General features: G+C 42.3%; 2 protein-coding genes and 1 long non-coding RNA gene across 4 annotated transcripts in view; 2 read left to right on the forward strand and 1 right to left on the reverse strand.

The window, feature by feature from the left end:
* Window positions 1-5,460, reverse strand: part of med23 (mediator complex subunit 23) — a 46,902-nt gene extending 41,442 nt beyond the window's left edge. For both annotated transcript variants that reach the window (XR_013792023.1, XM_079525556.1), the window contains exons 1-3: window positions 5,148-5,460; window positions 3,000-3,031; window positions 153-240 (exon numbers count right to left, since the gene is read on the reverse strand). Coding sequence is in view for 1 of the 2 variants with exons in the window: in XM_079525556.1 (XP_079381682.1) it covers window positions 153-240; window positions 3,000-3,031; window positions 5,148-5,198 (171 nt within the window). In the remaining variant the exon portion in view is untranslated. The remainder of the gene's footprint in view (window positions 1-152; window positions 241-2,999; window positions 3,032-5,147) is intronic.
* The window catches only part of LOC306940467, a 560,182-nt gene that overhangs the window by 407,668 nt on the left and 131,365 nt on the right, over window positions 1-21,149 (forward strand). The gene's annotated exons all lie outside the window — the stretch shown is intronic.
* On the forward strand, window positions 6,380-19,985 carry il20ra (interleukin 20 receptor, alpha; the record flags this gene model as incomplete). The annotated part of the gene is made up of 9 exons (XM_079525623.1): window positions 6,380-6,680; window positions 9,720-9,846; window positions 12,233-12,441; window positions 13,561-13,745; window positions 15,290-15,434; window positions 16,453-16,592; window positions 17,811-18,695; window positions 19,319-19,498; window positions 19,968-19,985. The coding sequence occupies exons 1-9, from the start codon at window positions 6,629-6,631 to the stop codon at window positions 19,983-19,985; spliced, it is 1,941 nt and encodes a 646-aa protein (XP_079381749.1). The 5' UTR covers window positions 6,380-6,628.

Here is a 21,149-nt window from a genome sequence, read left to right on the forward strand (position 1 = left end):
TGTGTGTGTGTGTGTGTGTGTGTGTGTGTGTGTGTGTGTGTGTGTGTGTGTGTGTGTGTGTGTGTGTGTGTGTGTGTGTGCGCGCGCGCGCGCGCGCGCGTGCGTGCGTGCGTGCGTGCGTGCGTGCGTGCGTGGTGCATGAGTGTGCGTACCTGTGGAAGTGTTCCCCAGTAGTGCCTGAAGGCTCCCAGACAGCTGATCAGTTTAGTCCTCTCATCCTCTGGAGTGTCCATGAACATGCTGAAACACACAACACAACACAGGGGTTGACACTGATTTATTGAATACTTCAATGTAGGCCTACATTGTGACAAGTGACAAGTACCGGTCATGTTTTACTTGCCCGAAAGGTCACTTGCCCGAAAGGTTAAATCGCGACAAATTTGACCTACCATTTCATATTGATATGAGAGGTACCCCAATATTACTATGGGGTAAGTGTAGCAACTGTGAAAACAGCATATTATAGGTAAACAGTGCTCTCTTTTTACATTCCACTGACCAGAAGACAGAGGCGAAGACCTTGTTACCACACCGCTCCGGGCAGCGCACCCCCCACGCCTCCCCCTCCCAGTTCTTCTGCGTGTGTGTAGTGGCAACACACGCAGAGATGACATTTCAGAATCTCACACACACACTTGTGCGCACGCGACAGTTTTGGTATGGAATGAACATAATATAATAATTAGGCCTGCCAAAAATACTGAATTATGAAAAGGACCGCAATTGGAAAAAGCCTGCCGCATGCTCCCATTTGTTGAAGAGAGATCTATACATTTTCAAATTATATTAATATGCTTAAATTATCACTTTGGCTAAAACGCTGAATCCCGCTGATAAAGTAGGCTATGTACAGTACATGATAATACATTAATATAGCCTATATAGGATTGCACAATTATATAGCCTACAATTAACAAACAAGCTTGATTGCCAGTTGTAAATAGGTCAATACAAAAACTGATACGAGGATACAACCAGAAAAAGCACTAAGACTTATTTACAGCAGGTATAAAGTAAAAGGAAAACGTGACAACCGTATGGAAAAAGGGGCAGAAGAACTGGGAGGCGGCGGCGCGGGGGTTGCGCTGCCCGGAGCGGTGTGGTAACGAGGTCTTCGCAAGACAGAGTGCTCTGGCCACGTTCAGGCATTTAGACAGATATCTGGTGTCGTGTTTATAGACGGTTGCGTCCCCTCTCCGAGCACTTGCCCGGTCGGGCAACCTGAAAGCAAACGCCACCTGACCACATTTTGTATTTACCTGCCAGGTGGGCAGCCCTATAGTGTCCATGCCAAGCTGAAGCTACTCAACTAAAATGCTGATCTAAGCTTACAACACACAGGCTTAAGACTGCATTCACACAATTTTAAAAGTAGTGCTGTTGTTGATGCATCTTTTTTATAGTTGTGTGATGGTTATGCAAATGTTTTACTCTGTATCCCCTTGAGATTATTATCTAAAATGTATTATTGTCTCCACCAGGCCGAAGGCATGGGGAGAGAGTATGTTTTGCACTCCGTCCGTCCGTCCGTCCGTCCGTCCGTGATCAGCTAATCTCCGGCACCGTTAACCAGGTCGATGCCAAATTTTGCACACACACTCCCTGGATGCCAACGATGAACCTCTGCCCCAAAATTTCCAGAACGGCCCGTTATAGCGCCACCAGGAGGCCGCTTTGTGCAAAACAAGTTTTTGGACAGTACACCTACAGATTTTGTCCAAACATCACGCAAATTGGTACACAGTCTCTCTAGAGCCATTCAACGAAACAGGTCTTTCAGATTTCTCAGACTCCATCCTGATTGGCTAAGATTGGCTTCCAAAGCAAGCAGGAGTGCTCAGTTTCAAACAAAATCATGAACACATCGTGTGATTTCCGTGAAATTGTGCACGCACATTCCCACTAGGCCGAGGAAGAAATGCCACATGAACATTTTCAACTTAGCCTCATGGTGGCGCTATAACTGGCAGAAAAGTGTTTTTACCTCTAACTGCACGGATCTGTGGATAACTTTGTATGCCAACTCCCTAGAGGCCAAGGAAAAACCTTTGCCTGGAATTTTTCACATCTGCTCTTTATAGCGCCACCAGGAGGCCGACATATGTAAAACACATTTTCTAATATTACTCCTTCAGATTTTATCCAAATTTCACGCAAATCGGTACACATGCTCTCCATAGTCATGTGATCAAGACGGGTTTGTTTGATTTCTCATAATCCACCCTCATTGGCTACGATTGGCTTCAAAACTTTTCAGGAGTAGCCGCTTTGTACCCGTTTTGTACAAATCGCCACAACTACTCAACGCAGCGTCCGATTGTGGTGAAACTGTGCATGCATATTCCCACTAGGCTTTGGAAGAAATGCCACTTAACAGTTTTCAAATCAGCCTCATGGTGGCGCTACAACAGGCCAAGCCGCACGCATGTATGCACGCGCACACACACGTTTATATTGCTCCTAAACATTTTGCGGAACTCCTATCCTCCTGGTGGAGACCTGTGCCCAGAAGAGCACTTTTTCTAGTTATTATAGTTCAAATTCAAAAGGAAAACTCACACATATGAGGCTTGCACCCAACAGAGACAGAGATATTTATACCCATTTTGAGCGGGAACACCTCTTGGTGTTTATAGCATTATGTCATACTTTAGCTATTGAAAAATAGCAGATCTACTACAAGCTCATAGCTTGTAGAGCTTTTAGAGCTGCTATTTTTGAAAAATCGTGAAAATGTGGTGCAAATCTTTGAATATACAGCATATTCTTTCAGCGCAAATGTTTTTAACTCAAATCTTTGCTTCTGGGGGGGTCCCTGGTTACAACATATTTTCAGATGGGGGTCGGCGGCCAATTACATATATTTTTGGGTTCCTTGACATGAAAATGTTTGAGAACGACTGATATAGAAACATAGGTTTTTCAGAAAACTGTCAGGATTTAGAAGACATTTTGTAGAATCGAGCTCAGGTCTAAATGGGTTAAAGTGCTCTCACCCTGCAAAGGCCTCTTCAGTCATCTCCGTTTTCTGGAGGGAGAACAAGAGGAAAGAAGAATCAGCTTTAATGTCACACATCACAGGTTTACAGGTGGGAAGGAGTGGGTAGGCCTGTCACAATTATCACATAATCGCCTAATCACAATTATTTGAGATTAGAGCAATTATGTTTTTGCAGAATCATCAAGCTGTTCCATGTTGAAAAATGGCCATATATTTTCAAACATTTTTCAAAAATAGCAGAGATAGTTGATCTACAAGCTTACGACACGTGTTGTAAGCTTGTAGAATAGATCAACTATTTCCACTATTTGTATTTTGTACATTTTTGGACAGATATTTTTTTTTGCGTCAGTGATTTCTTTATATATTTATAAAAATGTGTAATTACGAAGCCTAAAAGGCAAACAGAAATACAAAACTGTAATGTTCCAATGTTCAATGCAAAAAAAAAAACCAAACAATTATACCGTTAATCATAATTAGTTGTGTGACAATGAATGGTCAACTTAATGTTTTAATCGTGACAGCCCTAGAAGTGGGTGTAAATTCACTGTTGTTCAAAGCTCCATCGCTTTAGTCGTTTTCAGAAAGAGAAAAGAAAAGAGGAAGAGGTGAGGGGGTCAGGCGAACAACGGAGGATGAAGATAAACACTGAGCAGTGATGCCCAAACCTTTTAGCCCATGACCCAAGTTAGCCGCAATTTGCAACTCTAGATTTGTTTACAATGGGATGAATCTAGAGTTGCAATACCCTCCATTGACTCCCCACTCATCCAATTTGGTTTGTGATCTGCTTGTCTTAAACAACGTTAAACTCACCAACATTGCAGCTGTAGTCCAAGCTTGAATTATCCTCGTTCAATCTGCCGAGCTTGTTTTTCATAAAAATCCCCCGTAGACATGTTATGAGCTACTTTCTGTCAAGAAATTCTGTGCAGGTGATTCTTTTTCTAAGTGCTGGAGTTTGGAAGCACTCGTCATATGTCACTGAACGGTCCAGCGTACCACCTGTTTCGAATTTGCACATAATGCAGGAGGCAGCAGCGTGACCCGTTAACAAAAACGAGTGCTTCCAAACTGCAACACTTAGAAAAAGAATCACCTACAGAGGATGTCTTGACAGAAAGTATGTCTACGGGGGATTTTTATGAAAAACAAGCTCGGCAGATTGAAAGAGGATAATTCAAGCTTGGACTACAGCTGCAATGTTTGAGTTTAACGTTGTTTAAGACAAGCAGATCACAAACCAAATTGGATGAGTGGGGAGTCAATGGAGGGTATTGCAACTCTAGATTCATCCCATTGTAAACAAATCTAGAGTTGCAAATTGCGGCTAGACCCAAGTTAGACATTTGAAAATAGCAGATGTACAAACAAGCTCACAACGTGTTGAGCAGTGCGTCGTGAGCTTGTTGTAGATAGGCTATTTTCCCTCAGCCATTAAACAAACTGCCCCCCATGTTTTTGTATTGTCTTGGCGTTATGTTTTCTGTACTGTATGTGTCGTTTTGTTGTGGGTGTTGAACGGACCTGTGAAGATGAACATCCTTCGAGAAAATAAAGACTATTATTACCATGTGTACTTGTCCATGTAAACTGTTAATAAAGTATTCAATCAATTAAAAATATAAACTTTGTCTTTCATAATCATAAACCAACTAACTCACCTGTTATCGATCTATATATCCATCTACAGTATATCTACAGTAAAAAATATAATATTTCAGTATAATGTAAATTATTAACTAATAATTGCTTCCACTTGGAAAGAAACAAAACATTGATTGATTACTTCATTAACAGTTTGCAGAAAAAGTACAGTTCAATACAAAGTCTGCTAAGAGGATTTACATTACAACCCTTGGCTTGCCCTGAAACATGACTGTCATGGTCCAGATGGCTACAGATATTACGACCCAAAAAAAGCACTATTATGGCTTATTTCCATTGGGGTCCTTCATATTAAATTCATCTGAACATTTAATCATACAAATATACAGTACTATGTATACAAAAAAAATACCTTTACTAGTAGTAGTAAAGTTAAACGATCTACAATCTCATGTGAGTTGTGAGCTTGTAGATCGGCTATTTTTCGGCACAGAGATGCTAACGTCAAATGGAAATTGTGGAAATAACTCACCACGACATCTTCAAAGATGCTCTGCAGCTGGGTTTCCATGGAGAGCGCCATGACGACAACACCGGTATCAGAGGAGCATGGGCAACAATGTGGCCGTTTGTTGTGTCTGGAAACAGTGTGGCCGTTTTGTTTTTGTTTGATCTTATTCAATAATAATCGCAGATGGACACAACATCATGCTAACAACACCGAGCCAACCTAGCGGAAACAGCCCGCCACACGGACCTGTGCGGGAGACGGACCGTCCGGTCCGTGTGCGATGGCAAAAACAAGCCGACCACGCAACATCATGGGACATATTGGTTCCACTTTTGTTGTTCTTTTCTTTTCTTTTCTTTTCTTTTCTTTTCTTTTCTTTTCTTTTCTTTTCTTTTCTTTTCTTTTCTTTTCTTTTCTTCTTTTCTTTCCTCAGGGGGAGGAGATAAATACAATCCAAGGCGTGGTATTTTGTGAAACAATATACATTATATTAATAGGCCTACTATATATGAGGCATATAAGCCTATAGATGTTTTAATGCGATATTATTTTGGACTTGCGCCAGGCAATTGTATTTATTTTTATTTTTTGTCTCATTTTTTGCATTGTGCTTGATTGATTGAAAAATGTATTAACAGTTTGCAGAATTACAGTACATTTCAAGCACAAACTCAATACAAAGGCTGTTAACTGTGAGCATTACACTTGTTTACAACAGGGTCCACCATGTTCAATTCATCAAAACATTTAGAGACGTACAAATAGACACTTCTATATAGACAAAGAACAGAACAGGAATTCATCATGCTTATTGTTATAAAGTTATATTGACACATTTGAATGACATTTAAAGTAGCCTAATTAATTGCACGAAACCTATAAAGTCCTAGTTGGAAGCCTTTGACTGCAACTAATTATAAAAAATACAATAGCCTACCCTGTGTGTGTGTGTGTGTGTGTGTGTGTGTGTGTGTGTGTGTGTGTGTGTGTGTGTGTGTGTGTGTGTGTGCGTGCGTGCGTGAGTTTGTGCGTCACCGTTTATACCGTAACTATAGCGCTATAGGCTATATATACAACACAATAGCTTGTTGTTCAGGTGTAAAGTCCACAAACAGGTGCAGTTACATTCCTTCCGCCCACAACCAGGAGGGGAAGCTGCCTGTAAAGCTCCCCCGAACTCATTTATTATATGTTTCCTGTTTCCTTACGGTTCAGATGCATGCAGAACATAACGCATTCCACCTTATGCTCAGTGGGACTCAGTGGGTAACATTATTATTGTTTTGTTGAGGCGAAACGACGCGTGTACACATACTTCATAACTTCATAAGGATCGTATAAGGATCAGGTGCGTGCGGTGTCCGGCTAATCCTTAATTGGATCGACATGGAGTCGGTGGGGTACAGCTGGGATATGATCTGATGATGATGATGATGATGATGATGGTGACGCCGGGGGTCCGAAGAAGAAGCGAACGTTCTGTGGTGAAGATATGAGTGGAGATGTTGTGGGTTCTGCTGTGCCTCATTGTGCTGCTGCTGCTTCAAGATGCAGGTAAAGCTGCATGCTTTCATGCAAATCGGCCTCTTTGATCAAAGTATCTAGGCTACTATAGTAGGCCTACTTCTACTGGACTTTGTATTACTGTAGTAGTAGTAGTAATAGGCTACTGTGTATACACAGTAAAGTACTGTGTATACACTATAGGCTACATCATTAGTATTATTAATAATTAAAACAAAAGTAGCAATACCATGCAGAAATGCAAAGTAAAAGTCATTATTGTCTAAAACTACAAAACTATTGGCGTCAAAATGTGCAATAAATGCATGTTTGTAAATCTGAAAAGTATAGGCTAACTAAAGTTATATATCAAGTTATATCAAATAATTGTTTGGTTGTAAAAAGTTTAATTAATCTATATGTTCTTCTGAGATGTGGTGGAGTAGGATATAGAAGCATAAAGTATCAAAGAAATGGACATACTTAACATAGAACAGCAGTTATCTTTTTTATTTTTATATTTTTTTAATATTTGTATATAGCTGAAAGTTGTATAGTGCTTGAGCAAGTAGTTAATGTACTCATTACTGTCCACCACATATAAGCTCATACGTTTTTTTTTGTTTTTGTTTTTTGATCAACGTTTGCCTGTTATCTCTCCTATATGGTACCACATCAATACAGCATGGAATTGTGACAAAATAACAAAATCTTATCAGTGACAGCGGTGGCCGAACGGATTGCGGAGCGGTCTTGATACCGGCAGGTCGCCAGTTCGAATCAGCGGTCCGACACGTTAAAATTACCACCGCTGCAGTGCCCTTGAACAAGGCATTGAACCACTACGATGAAATGTGTTCTATGAGCAGGGCCTGGCTGGAAACAAGTTCTTGAGCTTATCCCAGATACCCTGGGTAAATATAGTTTTCATTTCATCACGACAACAAATGCCTCAGGCATTTAAGCCCGTGACTCAAATGCCAAATAAATATGGTATGAAAAGCGTTGCAAACCACTGCTCTATACAGTTAAATAAGTGAATGAGAGGGGTTTCACTGCATGTGTAGCCTACTTTACTTAAGTAATTTAGCAGAAATCCAACACCTCTCTGTGCACAGGGATTGTCCTTCTTTGTCTGTTGTTTGAAAAGCAAAATGGGTCACTACTATATGCAATGCAGCACTCACTGTAAACAATACCCTGAGATATACATGGCCACATACAGTAAATAGTTTCATTTTGCATATAGTTTTAATTGTTTAGTATACAGTACAGTACTACATTTAATATTGATTATAGAACACAGACTGCAATGTTATAATGTATTGATATTTCATGTGAAAACAGTTACGTCGTTCAATCAACCCCTTTTCCACATTATAATAATAAACTAAAATGTGTTTATTTATGAAAGCATAATTGGTGTTTTTGATGCACGTTAAAATCTCTGATTCGGCCTGGGTGAATTTAGTTTCACCTAGAGGAGGGACTTAGTCTTAGTCTTTTGAATAACACACCATTACATGGTGTGTTATTCAAAATTTTAGTCCTATTTAGTCTTCTGAAATTGTTTAGTCTTAGTCTAGTCTTAGTCGACCAAATATAAAAATCTTATAGGCTTTTAGTCTTAATTTTGCCAGAAAAGATTTATTCTTATTTAGTCTTAGGAAATGGTTGAGTCTTAATCTAGTCTAAAACCTTACTATTTTAGTCTGTTAAAGGACCACTTCACCACTTTTCAACTTCTCTTCCTATAATTGGTCCTAACTAATGTTCATGATAAAATACCACCATTTTTTCCTACTCAGTCTGTGTCTCATAGGAAGGCTGTGGGCAGTTCAGAAACCCGTCCACCAGTGACATCATCGATGGTGAATCCAAGCTAATAGAAACGGCAGGCTTTCTTTTCCTGAAAAGTTAAAGCCATCATTCTCACGATAATAATAATCTAAATATATTTTAAAACAAATCTTGTATAAAAAAAAATCTGCCTAATGATGATGTCACTGGTGGACGGGTGTCAGAACTGCCCAAAGCCCTTCTATGAGACACAGACTGAGTAGGGGAAAAATGGTGGTGTTTTATCATGAACATTAGTGAGGACCAATTATATGAAGAGATGTTGAAAAGTGGTGAAGTGGTCCTTTAAATCTAATCTAATCTAATCTATTACCTGTCTACAAGCAATACTGTTTGCTTGTAGAAGACAGACGGGGGTTATGTTTGTTTTCCTATGAATAATATATGTTCATGCTTCATTATAATAAATCAATACAAATGTGGTCATAAAAGCTAGCAAGCCAGACATGATTTTATGTATCAAATGGTTTTGATTGATTTTCACTTAACAGGTCATTAAATGGGGGATGGGCTGTCATGCACGTTCATGAACTTTTAGTTGAGGATTAATTGCTGTGCAGATAATTGTGATTAGTGATTCGATAGTGTTTTTGACATTGAACATTAATTGGAAAATATAAAACAAAATTACATTTCTGTTTGCCTTTTAGGCTTTGTCAACAAACGTTGCACAGGGCAGATATGACCTATAACTTAAATAAACAAAGAGATTGCTAACAATGACCGCTAACCACACAATCCAAATAATGTACTGTAATAAACCTTGTCTCAGGTATGAGAAATGTAAATAGCCCGCCCACAGAATATTTCTACTGTAAACATTAATAATGGAGGCAGAACTTCCAATGTCACATAACAGGATAACCTTTTATTTATTATCAGTGTTCATTTTGTCGACTGAAATTACCTTTTTTCACTAAAGTGTAAGGGAGGAACTAGTGGAGAAGAGATCCGGTAGAACTAAAAGACAAGTCATTTCATTTTTGGTTGTGTGCAGGCTTTTCTGTATGTATGGGCTGTCAAGGCCAGAAAGTAGTTTTTAGCTACTCAGTAGGCATTCCTGCATAACTTCCTGGTTTGATGATGATGTCACGCACATACCCTCTATTCAGGTGACAATATGACTAAAACTGAATGGAATTTTATATTTAAGATTACGTTAAAATGTGTTGTCAAAATGTATTCAACTGTGCCTTTCTCTCAACCTTTTACATTGTTGCTTGTGTCCAGTCCTCTCGGCGCGTCCACCTAGCCCGGTCGACGTCGTCTTCCACTCTGTCAATCTGCAGAATGTCATCAAGTGGAGTCCTGGAAACGACACTCCTCCAGACACACACTACTTAGTGCAATATGCCATGTGAGTATGAATGACAAAGTATTATGGCCTAGTCATACTCCAGTTTTTAGTGATAAGGTGACCACCGAAACGGTGGTTATATAGTAAAAATCACACCCGTGTGAACTGAGTGGTGCAAGGTCTTATATAGCCTGATCAGCTGTGGTCTGACGTAATGTCAGTGACCATAGTAACCATGCTCATTCTTTTGGGCCCCACGTACAGGTACACACAAACACGGATACAAACAAAGCTGGTTGTTGGAGTGGTTTGCACCACTCAAAAACAGCGAGATGTGTTTGGGTGAGCAGTGAGTGGCTTATCTCCGCAGCGTGACGTCATATTGTAGTTTTCGGTGGTCACCTTATCACCTGAAAACGGAGTATGAATAGGCCTTTAACAAGACACACTTCTTAGTGCAATATGCCATGTGAGTATGGCCGGTGAACCATTAACCAGGAGCACAACTGATTGAAAAAACAAAAGAATGCGTTGTGATGTCAGTTGAATGAACCCATTAAGACCGGGAAAGCATCTGTGTAATTTTAGTTTTGAGCTAATACTAGTTTATACTAATAATCAAAAAATATCAGATATACAAGCTTGAACTTGTAGATCTGCTATGTTTGATAAATCCTGAACATTTGAGCAAATCTTTGAATATAGCTATAGCCTATATAGATTCTAAAGCAACAACTTTTAACTCAAATATTTGTTTCTGGGGGTCCCTCATCCCTTTAATATTAACTAAATATTTTGGTGTGGGCAACTCTAATAGGCTATAGCTCATAATAGGTTTTTTTGTCAGAAAACTGTTAGGATTTAGAAGACATTTATAGAACCGGCCTCGAGTCTTAATGGGTAAAAAAAGTTAAATGATTCATGGCATACGTTTTTAAATAACTCACTCATTGGAGCTTGTGGGGCTTAAGGTTCAAAGAGTTGATGATGTGCACATCTACCAATATTTAGGCCATGATGCAGTGCCTCAAGAATATAAGAGGCATTATTATGCGAAAGTATGTAAGTATGTCCGGTAAGCGATGTAGTCTTCTCTTCCGCGAATCTGAGGAATGTACGGTGGTGTCCTGGAAATGACACAGCTACTCCAGGCACACACTTCTTAGTGCAATGGAATGATGAATGGAGAGACAGCATTTGAATTCCAGACGAATGAGTCTTGTAAAAATCGACCAGGAGTGGAGCAGCTCAAATATGAAGGGGTTCTACAATGTAAATAATATTGAGATAATTTCTCATATAATGATGCTTTCTTGAAAATGAGGTTCTGTGTTCGATCCTCAGAGTATGAATAATAGCATGGCTTGGCCTACTAAGATATGAGCTATGTACTGGATGGGAGCTGATGGTAGGTGTCACACTCCACCAGGGCCACCGATGCACAAATCCATGAAGTACATGCATGAAATAACTAAACATAAAATGAGCTATAGGGTCGCCAGTTCAACTATGATTATTGTCTCCACCAGGCCGAAGGCATGGGGAGAGAGTATGTTTTGCACTCCGTCCGTGTGTGTGTGTGTGTCCGTCCGTCCTTCCGTCCGTCTGTGAACAGCTAATCTCCGGCACCGTTAACCCGGTCGATGCCAAACTTTGCACACACACTCCCTGGATGCCAACGATGAACCTCTGCCCCACATTTTCCAGAACGGCCTGTTATAGCGCCACCATGAGGCAGCTTTTCACATTTTTTACCTAAAACTGCACCGATCTGTGTGAAACGTTGCATGCACACTGCATTTTCCGCATCTGCCTTTTATAGCGCCACCAGGAGGCCGACTTTTGTAAAACACATTTTTTTATATCACTCCTCCAGATTCTGTCCAAAAATCTCACAAATCGTTACACAGTATCTCTATGGTCATGTGTTCAAGTCGGATCTGTCCGATATTTCATATTCCATCCTAATTGGCTATAATTGGCTTTCACAGTTTGCAAGATTGCCCCGTTTTGAACAAAAGCCATCAAATCATGAACGCAGCATGCAATTTACGTGAAATCTTTCACACATTTTCTTACTAGGCTGAGGAATATATCCCACCCTTTTCACATTGGCCTGTTATAGCACCACCAACAGGTTGATTTTTGCTAAACACATTTTTGTAACAAAATGCCTCAAATCATCCAATTGCCATCAAAGGCGTATGAAGAAATGGCACCCTTTTCACATTGGCCTATTATAGCGCCACCAGGAGGCCACAACCTGACCTGGCTTGGTGGAGACCTGTGCCCCGAGGGGCACTTTTTCTAGTTATATAATGTTCGGGAACCCTTCCGCTACAGACATGTATATAATATGTCAGCAGTTAAGGAGTCAGGACTAAATCAGTCAGCTCCTGGTCCATGTTTAACCTTCATGTGGGTTTTTATTGTCCTTCGTCGATAGCTACGGGGACAAAGCAGAAAAGGACAAAGGCATGGTGAAATGGAGAGCAGTGCAACATTGTCAGGACATTGCACGGAGCTGGTGTGACCTGACCAACGAGACGTGGGATCTGGAGCACGGCTACTACGCCAGGGTTCGGGCGGTGGACAAGAAGGAGAAGAAGTCCAAATGGACAGAGACGACGAGGAGATTCGACCCGAAGATCGACAGTGAGTTCATCTTGTCTTTCATTTTGACCACTTACAGTAAACCCCATGTCGTTGCTGTCAGGGAAGAAACCTCCTTGTCTCCATATTCTAACCGTTAGCGTCTTTTGTTTTGTAAATGAACACCCTACTTGATCACACTACAGCATCACACAAAAAGCATCAAAAGCAGCAGATATGCAAGCTCGAAACGCAGTTCAGAACCGGCACGTTTCGAGCTTGTAGATCTGCTACTTTTGCTACTTTTCATGACGTCTCATAAAGTATTTATTTCAAGACCTGTAGGCCTCGGTCGAAGCCAACTCAGATCGTGACAAATCATGACAACAAACCCCAAATGTTTTTGGGCCGAACAAATAATTAGAAAAAAGAAAAACAACAAAAAAAGTGTTGTACCCTGTCAGGCACCAGAAAGGATAGGACTCAAAAGCAGGCAGCAAAACCTTTTAACGGGTTTTATTATAAAGTCAAGGGAACAGGCAGAGGCGTCATAGGTAGGGAAAGCGTGGGTCAGGGTTCCGGGAAGGCTGTCCGTGGGGCGTCGGTTCCGATAGGGATTAGGCAAGCCGTAAGTCAGAGTTCGGTCCGGGTCCATACACACTTACACAGTGGTTCTGGGAACAGGCAAAAGTACAAGGCGTCAGGCAAGGGAAAACTAGGGACAGGCTAAGGTCAGATACAATAACAGGCAGGATAACGGCGTGCTAACCTAGGGTAAACTGGGTTGATCTGCAGGCAGAGAACAATGGGTAGCAGCAGACAATAAGTAACCTTGGTTACTCAGCGTAGAACCTGGTGCAGGTGCGCTCACACTGGTGTGGGCGTGATACCCTCTAATTATTTGTTCGTCCCAAAAAATTGTGTTGTCATGAGTTCGATGACGATCCGAGTTGGCTTTGACCGAGGCTTATAGGTCTTTAAATAAATACTTTCTGAAACGTCTGTGGGGAAAAATGAATTGGAAATTGTCTTCCGGGCCGATCGTCGGGGGCGGGACTGCGACGCTCTATAGCCCATTGTAGTAGTTTGAGGCGTCGCGGTTGCATACATGTAGTTTGACTCGGTTCCACAGTGCACACCAGTGCAATAAAACCAGATCCTGTCTATATCCGCCCCTATTAGCTAGCTTCGGCCCTCCAATGATGTCCGTGGCGATGGAGGAACCCTGGGCCGTCATCAGTCTGAAGGGGCCAATGAGATACCAGCCTGACAACCACACCCCTGAGGTTTCCATGGCAACCATCTATCCATCGCAGATGGACTACAACGTCTCTGTCCACGTCCACAATGGCCGCCACAACCTAACGGTAAGTGTTTGTTATACCTAGGGGTCCTATCTTACACGCCTTATTACCTTATTACCCCTTATGCCTAAACTTGTTTTTGTTTTTTTATTATTATTTATTTTTGCCATTTTTTGAGTGGTGTAAACCACTCCTACGACTGGCTTTTGTGTGCAGAAAAAATGAGCATGGTTGCTATGTTCAAAATAATTTCTGACGTAATTAAATCACACCCGGGTGAACTGGATGACCGTAGCAACCGTGCTCATTTTTTCTGCACAAAAAAGGCCAGTTGTGAAATCACATCCGGGTGTTATTTCATTACGTCAGACCACAGCTGATCATGCTATATAAAACCTTACACCACTCAGTTCACACGGGTGTGATTTTTTTTACTATTTTTAGAAACATTTTAAAATACTTCAAATAGCCGAGAGATTTAAAAATGTTTCTCAAAATAGTGAGAAAAAAAAGGCGAGGACGTTTAGGGATAATGGGTTAGGCACCGGCGAAAAAAAGGGCCCCAATTCTCTTCACCAAAAAAAGCAGATCTACAAGCTCACACAACGTGTCACAGGGCCTTATTAGCCTGCATTCCGCGGATCTGAAAATGTCACTTATTCGCGCAGTGACATTTCAGATCCGCGGAACGCAGCGAATCAGGTTGGAACCCAGGCTAGGGCCTCATGCCATTATATCTCTGATCTTCTTAGGCATGTTTTATACTTTATTTTAAAATAGTAAAAATGGTATACGAGATCTATGCTAATTGTTTCAGTCAATTATATGGAAAATAAAATCGATTAGGCTACTAATCGATTTGATTTCCATTTAGATTTTTCATATATATAATAAGAAAAACATATTTATATAAAAAACATTGCTTCTCGATTATTCAAGTTAGATCTATAATTCGGTTAGTGATTCCAAATATAGTTTTTGATATAGTTTTGGTGAATTGCCCAGGCCTACTATGCTTAAGCAACAGCGGCAACACACAATACATGTTTAATAATAATAATAATAATAATAATAATAATAATAATAATAATAATGATAATAATAATAATAATAATAATAATAATAATAATCAATCAATCAGCATGAAAACAAACAGTAAAAGACAAATAATAAAACCAAAGCATATACATTCATGGACATGAAAAACGAGTAACGTGATCAAACTAAGGAAAGGCTTTAGTGTACAAATATGTTTTCAAAAGTGATTAAAAAGATGCATTAGCTAGCCTTAAAGCCAAAGGTAGGTCATTCCAGAGTCTGGGCGCCCGGGCAGCAAAAGCCTGGTTGCCCGTGGTGACCAGGTGAGTCGAGGGAACTTCCATGAAGAGAGCCAAACATGTTATGAAATATTTACACATAAATGAGGTACTCTTGAAGACAAACCGACACGTATTGTAATCTCTGCGTGTGTGTGTGTGTGTGTGTGTGTGTGTGTGTGTGTGTGTGTGTGTGTGTGTGTGTGTGTGTGTGTGTGTGTGTGTGTGTGTGTGTGTGTGTGTGCGTGTGTGCGCACGCGTGCGTGCGTGCGTGCGCGCGTGCGTGCGTAGCGTGATTTCCCAGTTCTTCACGGTCCGTATAAATATCGCCTGATTGAATACGAGACAGAATACTGCTTCTCTGCCAAAGCCAGATTCCAGGCGATGCCCATCCTGTGCCAGGCGTCGCACTGGCACTGCATCACCACGCAGCAGGGTACGTGTCTCGTTGTTTGTCCACGGGACTTTAAAACTTCCATGGTTTCACTTTCTTTGTTTAAACGTTAATCTAGATTGGGGACTGCAGAGACAGTTTCTATTATGTGTGTGTGTGAGACTTTCTTTAACCACTTTGCAGTGTGCATATTCTCAGGGGAACATTAGCCAAATATAGCAGATCTACAAGCTCACAATTCAAATAATGTGAAAACACAATAAAGCTATATGCTATGCTTTGGCAGTCTCACAAACAATGAATGTGTTGCATTTTGGAAATCGTCCCCACGCCCCCAACCATAAGAAAACATGCGGTAAATAACGTAATCAAGTGGATTACCACTTCAAAGTGGTTGTCGGGACCACAACCACGGCCTAATTCCAGAGATCCTCATCTCCAGCCTAATTAACTCTACACGTGCGTGCGTGCGTGCGTGCGTGCGTGCGTGCGTGCGTGCGTGTGGTGTGTACACACCTGCTCCTCATTAGCTCACCTCTATACTCCACAGTGGTCCTGTGACTGGACTCCCGTCCGTTTATAGCTTTAGTCTGTGGTTGTTGCTGATTTGAACTTTGCTTTTGACGACTTGTCATTACAGAGGTTCAAAGTGGTTCTACTTTGAAGGGTTAGATGAGTCATGACCTATATACTCACCCAAGCTCTAGATATAAACCAATACAACAGTACTTAATATCATCAATATTTTACAGTACAGAGCCTTCTAGAGTACTGCAGGTTTGAATGTGAGACGATTCAAATGTATGTATGCCGGTATAGGCCAACTAGCAACTTCCTCCTTTCCTATATATTCTTCATAACCAGCAAAAAAGTGACTAAAACATACCTTTTTTAACAATCTTTAGTCTTTTTCTAATCTACTTTTTTACCACAAGAACAAGTAGGTTACCATGTTGTTGTCGTATACTGTAGTTTTTTGCCTTTGGTATTTTTATGACTCTTTAAATCTTGTTGCACTTATAAACTTTCATCTTTGCTTTCACATTTGCCACTCCCCCAGACCCTGTGATTGTCCAGCTGCGCAGAGTGATTGTGGGTATTGTAGTTCCGTCACTGTGCGTGTGTATGATAGTGGTGGCAGGCTACCTTCTCTACCGCTCTCTGAGGGGGACGGGCCACAAGCCGCCCCACATGCTGGTGGTACGTCTCGCACGCATGCACGCACGCATGGCACACACACACACACACGCACGCACGCACGCACGCACGCACGCACGCACGCACGCACGCACGCACACACACACACACACACACCATGTGATAACAGCATTCAATTTACCTATTTTTCTCCCTATTTTTTTCTTTTTTTTCTTAAATATTTTACTATATTTTAACTCAATCTGTGATGCCTCAGTCCCTGCCCTTGAACCCTGATACTTTGTTATCTGTTTTATCCTATGCCCTAGCCCTATGTACGTACTACGTACTCTGTCGTACGCCAAATAGTCAACTTACTTGTAGATCCAGTATTTCTGCTGCTATTTCATACTTCTGGCGTTTGTGAAAGTTCCGTGAAAATCTTTCAAATCTCTAAAATCTGTACCTACATGACCAAACACCTGGGTTATTAAAAGTGTAACCAGAACAGTCGGTCGGTACAACAACCTAGTCGGACCCTTTTATTCACCGAAACACTATAACTCACCCACAGAATTTCTTGTTTTCTTGTATTCTGTTTTACTGAGATTAAAGATGGAGTGCCGTGAGCCCCCCTAAAACATCTTGTATTATGATTATACTAGGAGGAAGATTTGTTTCAAAAAGGTGTACAGAAAGTGTTTTATGTGGCCACACCCACCGGTTCACCTGGTTTTCACCGTAGCACCACCCACCAGAACTGAAGCCGTGCCCACAGCTGTTGTTGTATGATAATAATGGGGGAGGGGTTAGGGGAGGGGATTTTAGTTGTGTCACTAAAGCAGTGTATTTCGATTAGGCCTTTTGACTTGATGGATTTTAGCTTTCAGGAAGAAACCAAAAATACACTGGGAAGACATATTTGATTATAACCACACCCGGGGTGTATTAGAGTAATGTTAACTCCATAGACACATACAAAACAGAAAAAATACAAAACTATGGTACTCCATCTTTAAGGTTAGGAATACGTTTAGGTTTAGGTCGCTCTGGATTAAGTCTGTTTAATGCCTAAATTAAAAATGTAAATTGTTTAGGCATAAACTGAGGAGTACCATGTTGGTGAACTTCCGACCAGGTCGCCGGATTTGACCTGGTCCGACTACGTTACACTTCTTGTATTCGGTTCGAACGGTGAAGAGCTAAATGGTAATAAACATGTTTTTTTATCTCAACATCTCCCCCGCCCTCGTCCTCGTGACCCTGCTGTCACCCTCACAGGACCCGAGCGCTCGCCCAGACCTGACGTTGCATCCAGAGAACCCAAAGCTCAGTACCATTAACAAGCTCGGCAGCACCACCAGCCTGTCCTCCTACTCCACCCAGCAGACACAGACCCAGCACCACCCAAACCCCGTGCTCCCCGACCTGCTGAGCTACGCGCCCCAGAGGTCTTCCAGCCCCCGGGAGGAGGAGGAGGATGAGGAAGATTATCACCCACGCTGGGAGGAAGACTTGCCCTGCGTGGACTATGGATTCGCCGGAGCGGCCGACGCGACGACCGCTCCGGAAGGCGGTGGGGGGGAGGAGGAGGGCGGAGGAGGAGAAGATGGGGGGAGCGACGGAGGCGGAGCGCAGGAGGATGGAGGGAGGGAGGTGGCCGGAGGAGAAGACGCGGGGAGCGAGAGGAAAGAGACAAGACGTCCCGGGCCGACTTACGCCCCTCAGGCGAAGCTCTGTCGCGCGCAAGCACCGCCGACGACACGCGTACGCACGGAGGACTGCGCGCCGGTGAGAGCGGCGCACGGCCCGTCCGGCGCGCACGCTCCGGGAGAGCGTCCCAAAGGAGGGACGGACAGAGGCATATTCGTGAAGAGAGACCCTCGCACGGGACTGTTCCACATCGCGCTGCCGCTGAGACGAGCGCAGACAGAGCAAGCAGGCGACGGGGAAGATGATTCGGCGGGAATGGCGGAGGGCGGGAGAGACACGGCCGGAGCGAGGGACGGGGACGGAGGCATGGATGGAGGGCGGGAGGCTGGGACACAGCAGGGAGCAGAGAGATGGACACCAATTCTTTCCCCTTACGCCCTGCAGAGTGGCGTGGGGGGCAGGCCCGCACCCCCGCCGTTCCACGACGAGCTTGAAGTGGAATACACGGAAGAGGTACATGCATGCACACACGCACACACACACACACACACACACACACACACACACACACACACACACACACACTTTGGAAAGTGTACAATTATTAGCGTATGGCATATTTTGGCAATAGTACATTATTCATTTTGATAATTGGTTGTATGGTATTTGCCATATCAGCTCTGGGCCAATAGTTGTTGTTTTTTATAAAAACAGAAATGCTTTTTTTATCAACTTTGAATGGCACCATTTAACCCATTAAAAGCTGTTTTGAGTTAAAAACCTTTTTTCATACTTTGGCTATTCAAATATAGCACATATACAAGCTCATAGCACGGCACTTCGAGCCATGCTATAAGCTTATACAGTCCATCTGCATTCTTGATTTAATCGTGACATTTTGTGACAAATCTTTGAATATGTATATTATTTTAAAGTGAACATATTTAACTGAAACCTTTGATTGTGGCGGTCCCTGGAATCAAATATTTTGAGATTGGGTCGGTGGCCAAATGCATAATAATTTTGGGGGTCCTTGACATGAAATGATGATATAGCAACATGCTTTTGATATAGATACTTTTGCATGAAAATGAATGAATGAATCCTCGCCTAAAATGATTTTAACAACTCTACAGGATGAGGAAGAGGAGGAGGAGGAGGAGGAGGGAACCAACCACGTGGACTGGGATCCCGAGACTGGGAGGCTGCTGGTGCTACGCATGGAGATGGAGAAGGGAGGCCGTGGTACGACAGGGGGAGAGAGAGGGTGCCGAGGGGAGGAGGAGAGGGTGGGAGCGAGACTGGAGTGCGTGCTGGTGAGGCAAGCCTCCGGAGAGGAGAAGGAGAAGGAGGAGGAGGCGAAGAGGAGGCAGGAGGAGGGAGAGACAGAGGGAGGATCATGGGAGAGCGACGCACTGCTGACCAGGTGGAACCTGAAGGTCCACATGGACCCGTAGAGCAGGGGTTCTCAACGTTTTGGGCTGGGGACCCCCGGAAATGCTTTGGCCATGCATGTTTCGCGATCCCCGCCCCACCCCCCCTCCCCGAGAGTAATGTGTATAGGTAATATGCTGCGTTCACGCATACAAAGACAGTCTACCATTCATTTTCAGCAGAAGCCTGCAGCGACGTGAAGCTACGAAGCAAATCCGATGTTTGTACTAGCTGCTACAAAAGATACAACGCTGCAAATACGTTGAACTGGCTTCGACTTCAGATACAAAGATATGACTATGAATCTTTGTATCTCAGTCTACGTATTTGCACCTGACCGTGTGAATGCAGCAATACAGATACACATAGCAACTTAACAGTAGTAGTTCACCCAAACAATTACTTATTTTCTGTAAATTACACACGCAGTGAAGCCTTGGGTGTTTCACTCCCCACATCTAACATCCTCACTGTTCATTTAACGGACAGTTATTACGTTGACACAGAGGTCTTTACCTTGTACATTTTAACATATGCACTTCTGCCTGACCGACAAGTTGATGGACCAATGGTGTATTGCCAGTGCCCCTAGTTATAGGAACCAAATGGACCCTTACATGTCTGTTTTTCATTGTGTTTTATACTGTATGCTGTGACCAAGGCGTCGTTGAAAAAGAGAGCTTGCTCTCAATGGGTTTCCCTGAATAAAATGAAGGAAAAAGAAAAGAACTCCACAAGTGTACACATGGAACCAAATACTATAGGTAACAAATGGGAAGCAAAAGGGTAAGGGTCCATTTGGTTCCATTTATACACACTCGGAGGCTCTATAGACAGCAACGACATCCAATTGTATTTGACGTATTCACAACTAAAGCTATTATTGGATGTTCAGACCAGTATATCCCTGTTAGTGTTTTATTACAGGGGAATTTTTTAGACTAGTCATTGGTTAGACCAGTCATTAGTCCTACAACTACAATCTATCTCAAACCCTCACCCTAACCCTAACCTCCCACGGGGCAGCACACCTAAACCTAACATTAACCCATGTCTAACCAATGACTAGTCTAAACTAAGTATGCACCCCGTCGGACTATTCGTGGATTCACTCACGTAAGTGAATCCATGTTTGTTTTCAGTATGTGGCCAAAGCCACACAGGTATTCTGGGTTAAATTGGACAGAATTGTGTGATTATATATATATGTGATTTCTATGAATTCTCTCTCTGTCTGGTGGTGGTGGTGGTGGTGGTGAGCCATTACATGAATAATAATAAAATCACACCCGTGTGAAGTGAGGGGCGCTCTTATCATCATGCGTCCTCATACATAATTTCATTCCGGCCAATCACAATTAGGACAATGTTTGTGACTACACAAACACTCAAAACTGGCCATTCATTAACAATGGCATTTGTCTGTGTTGGGACAATGACGTACAACGGGCCATTCAATCATTATCAATGGCATTTAATGTTTGTGTTAGGACAAATTTTGTGTTTACACGCACACTTAAAGCTGGACATAGG

This window comes from Electrona antarctica (assembly GCF_951216825.1).
Source record: "Electrona antarctica genome assembly, chromosome: 17".
NCBI lineage: Eukaryota > Metazoa > Chordata > Actinopteri > Myctophiformes > Myctophidae > Electrona > Electrona antarctica.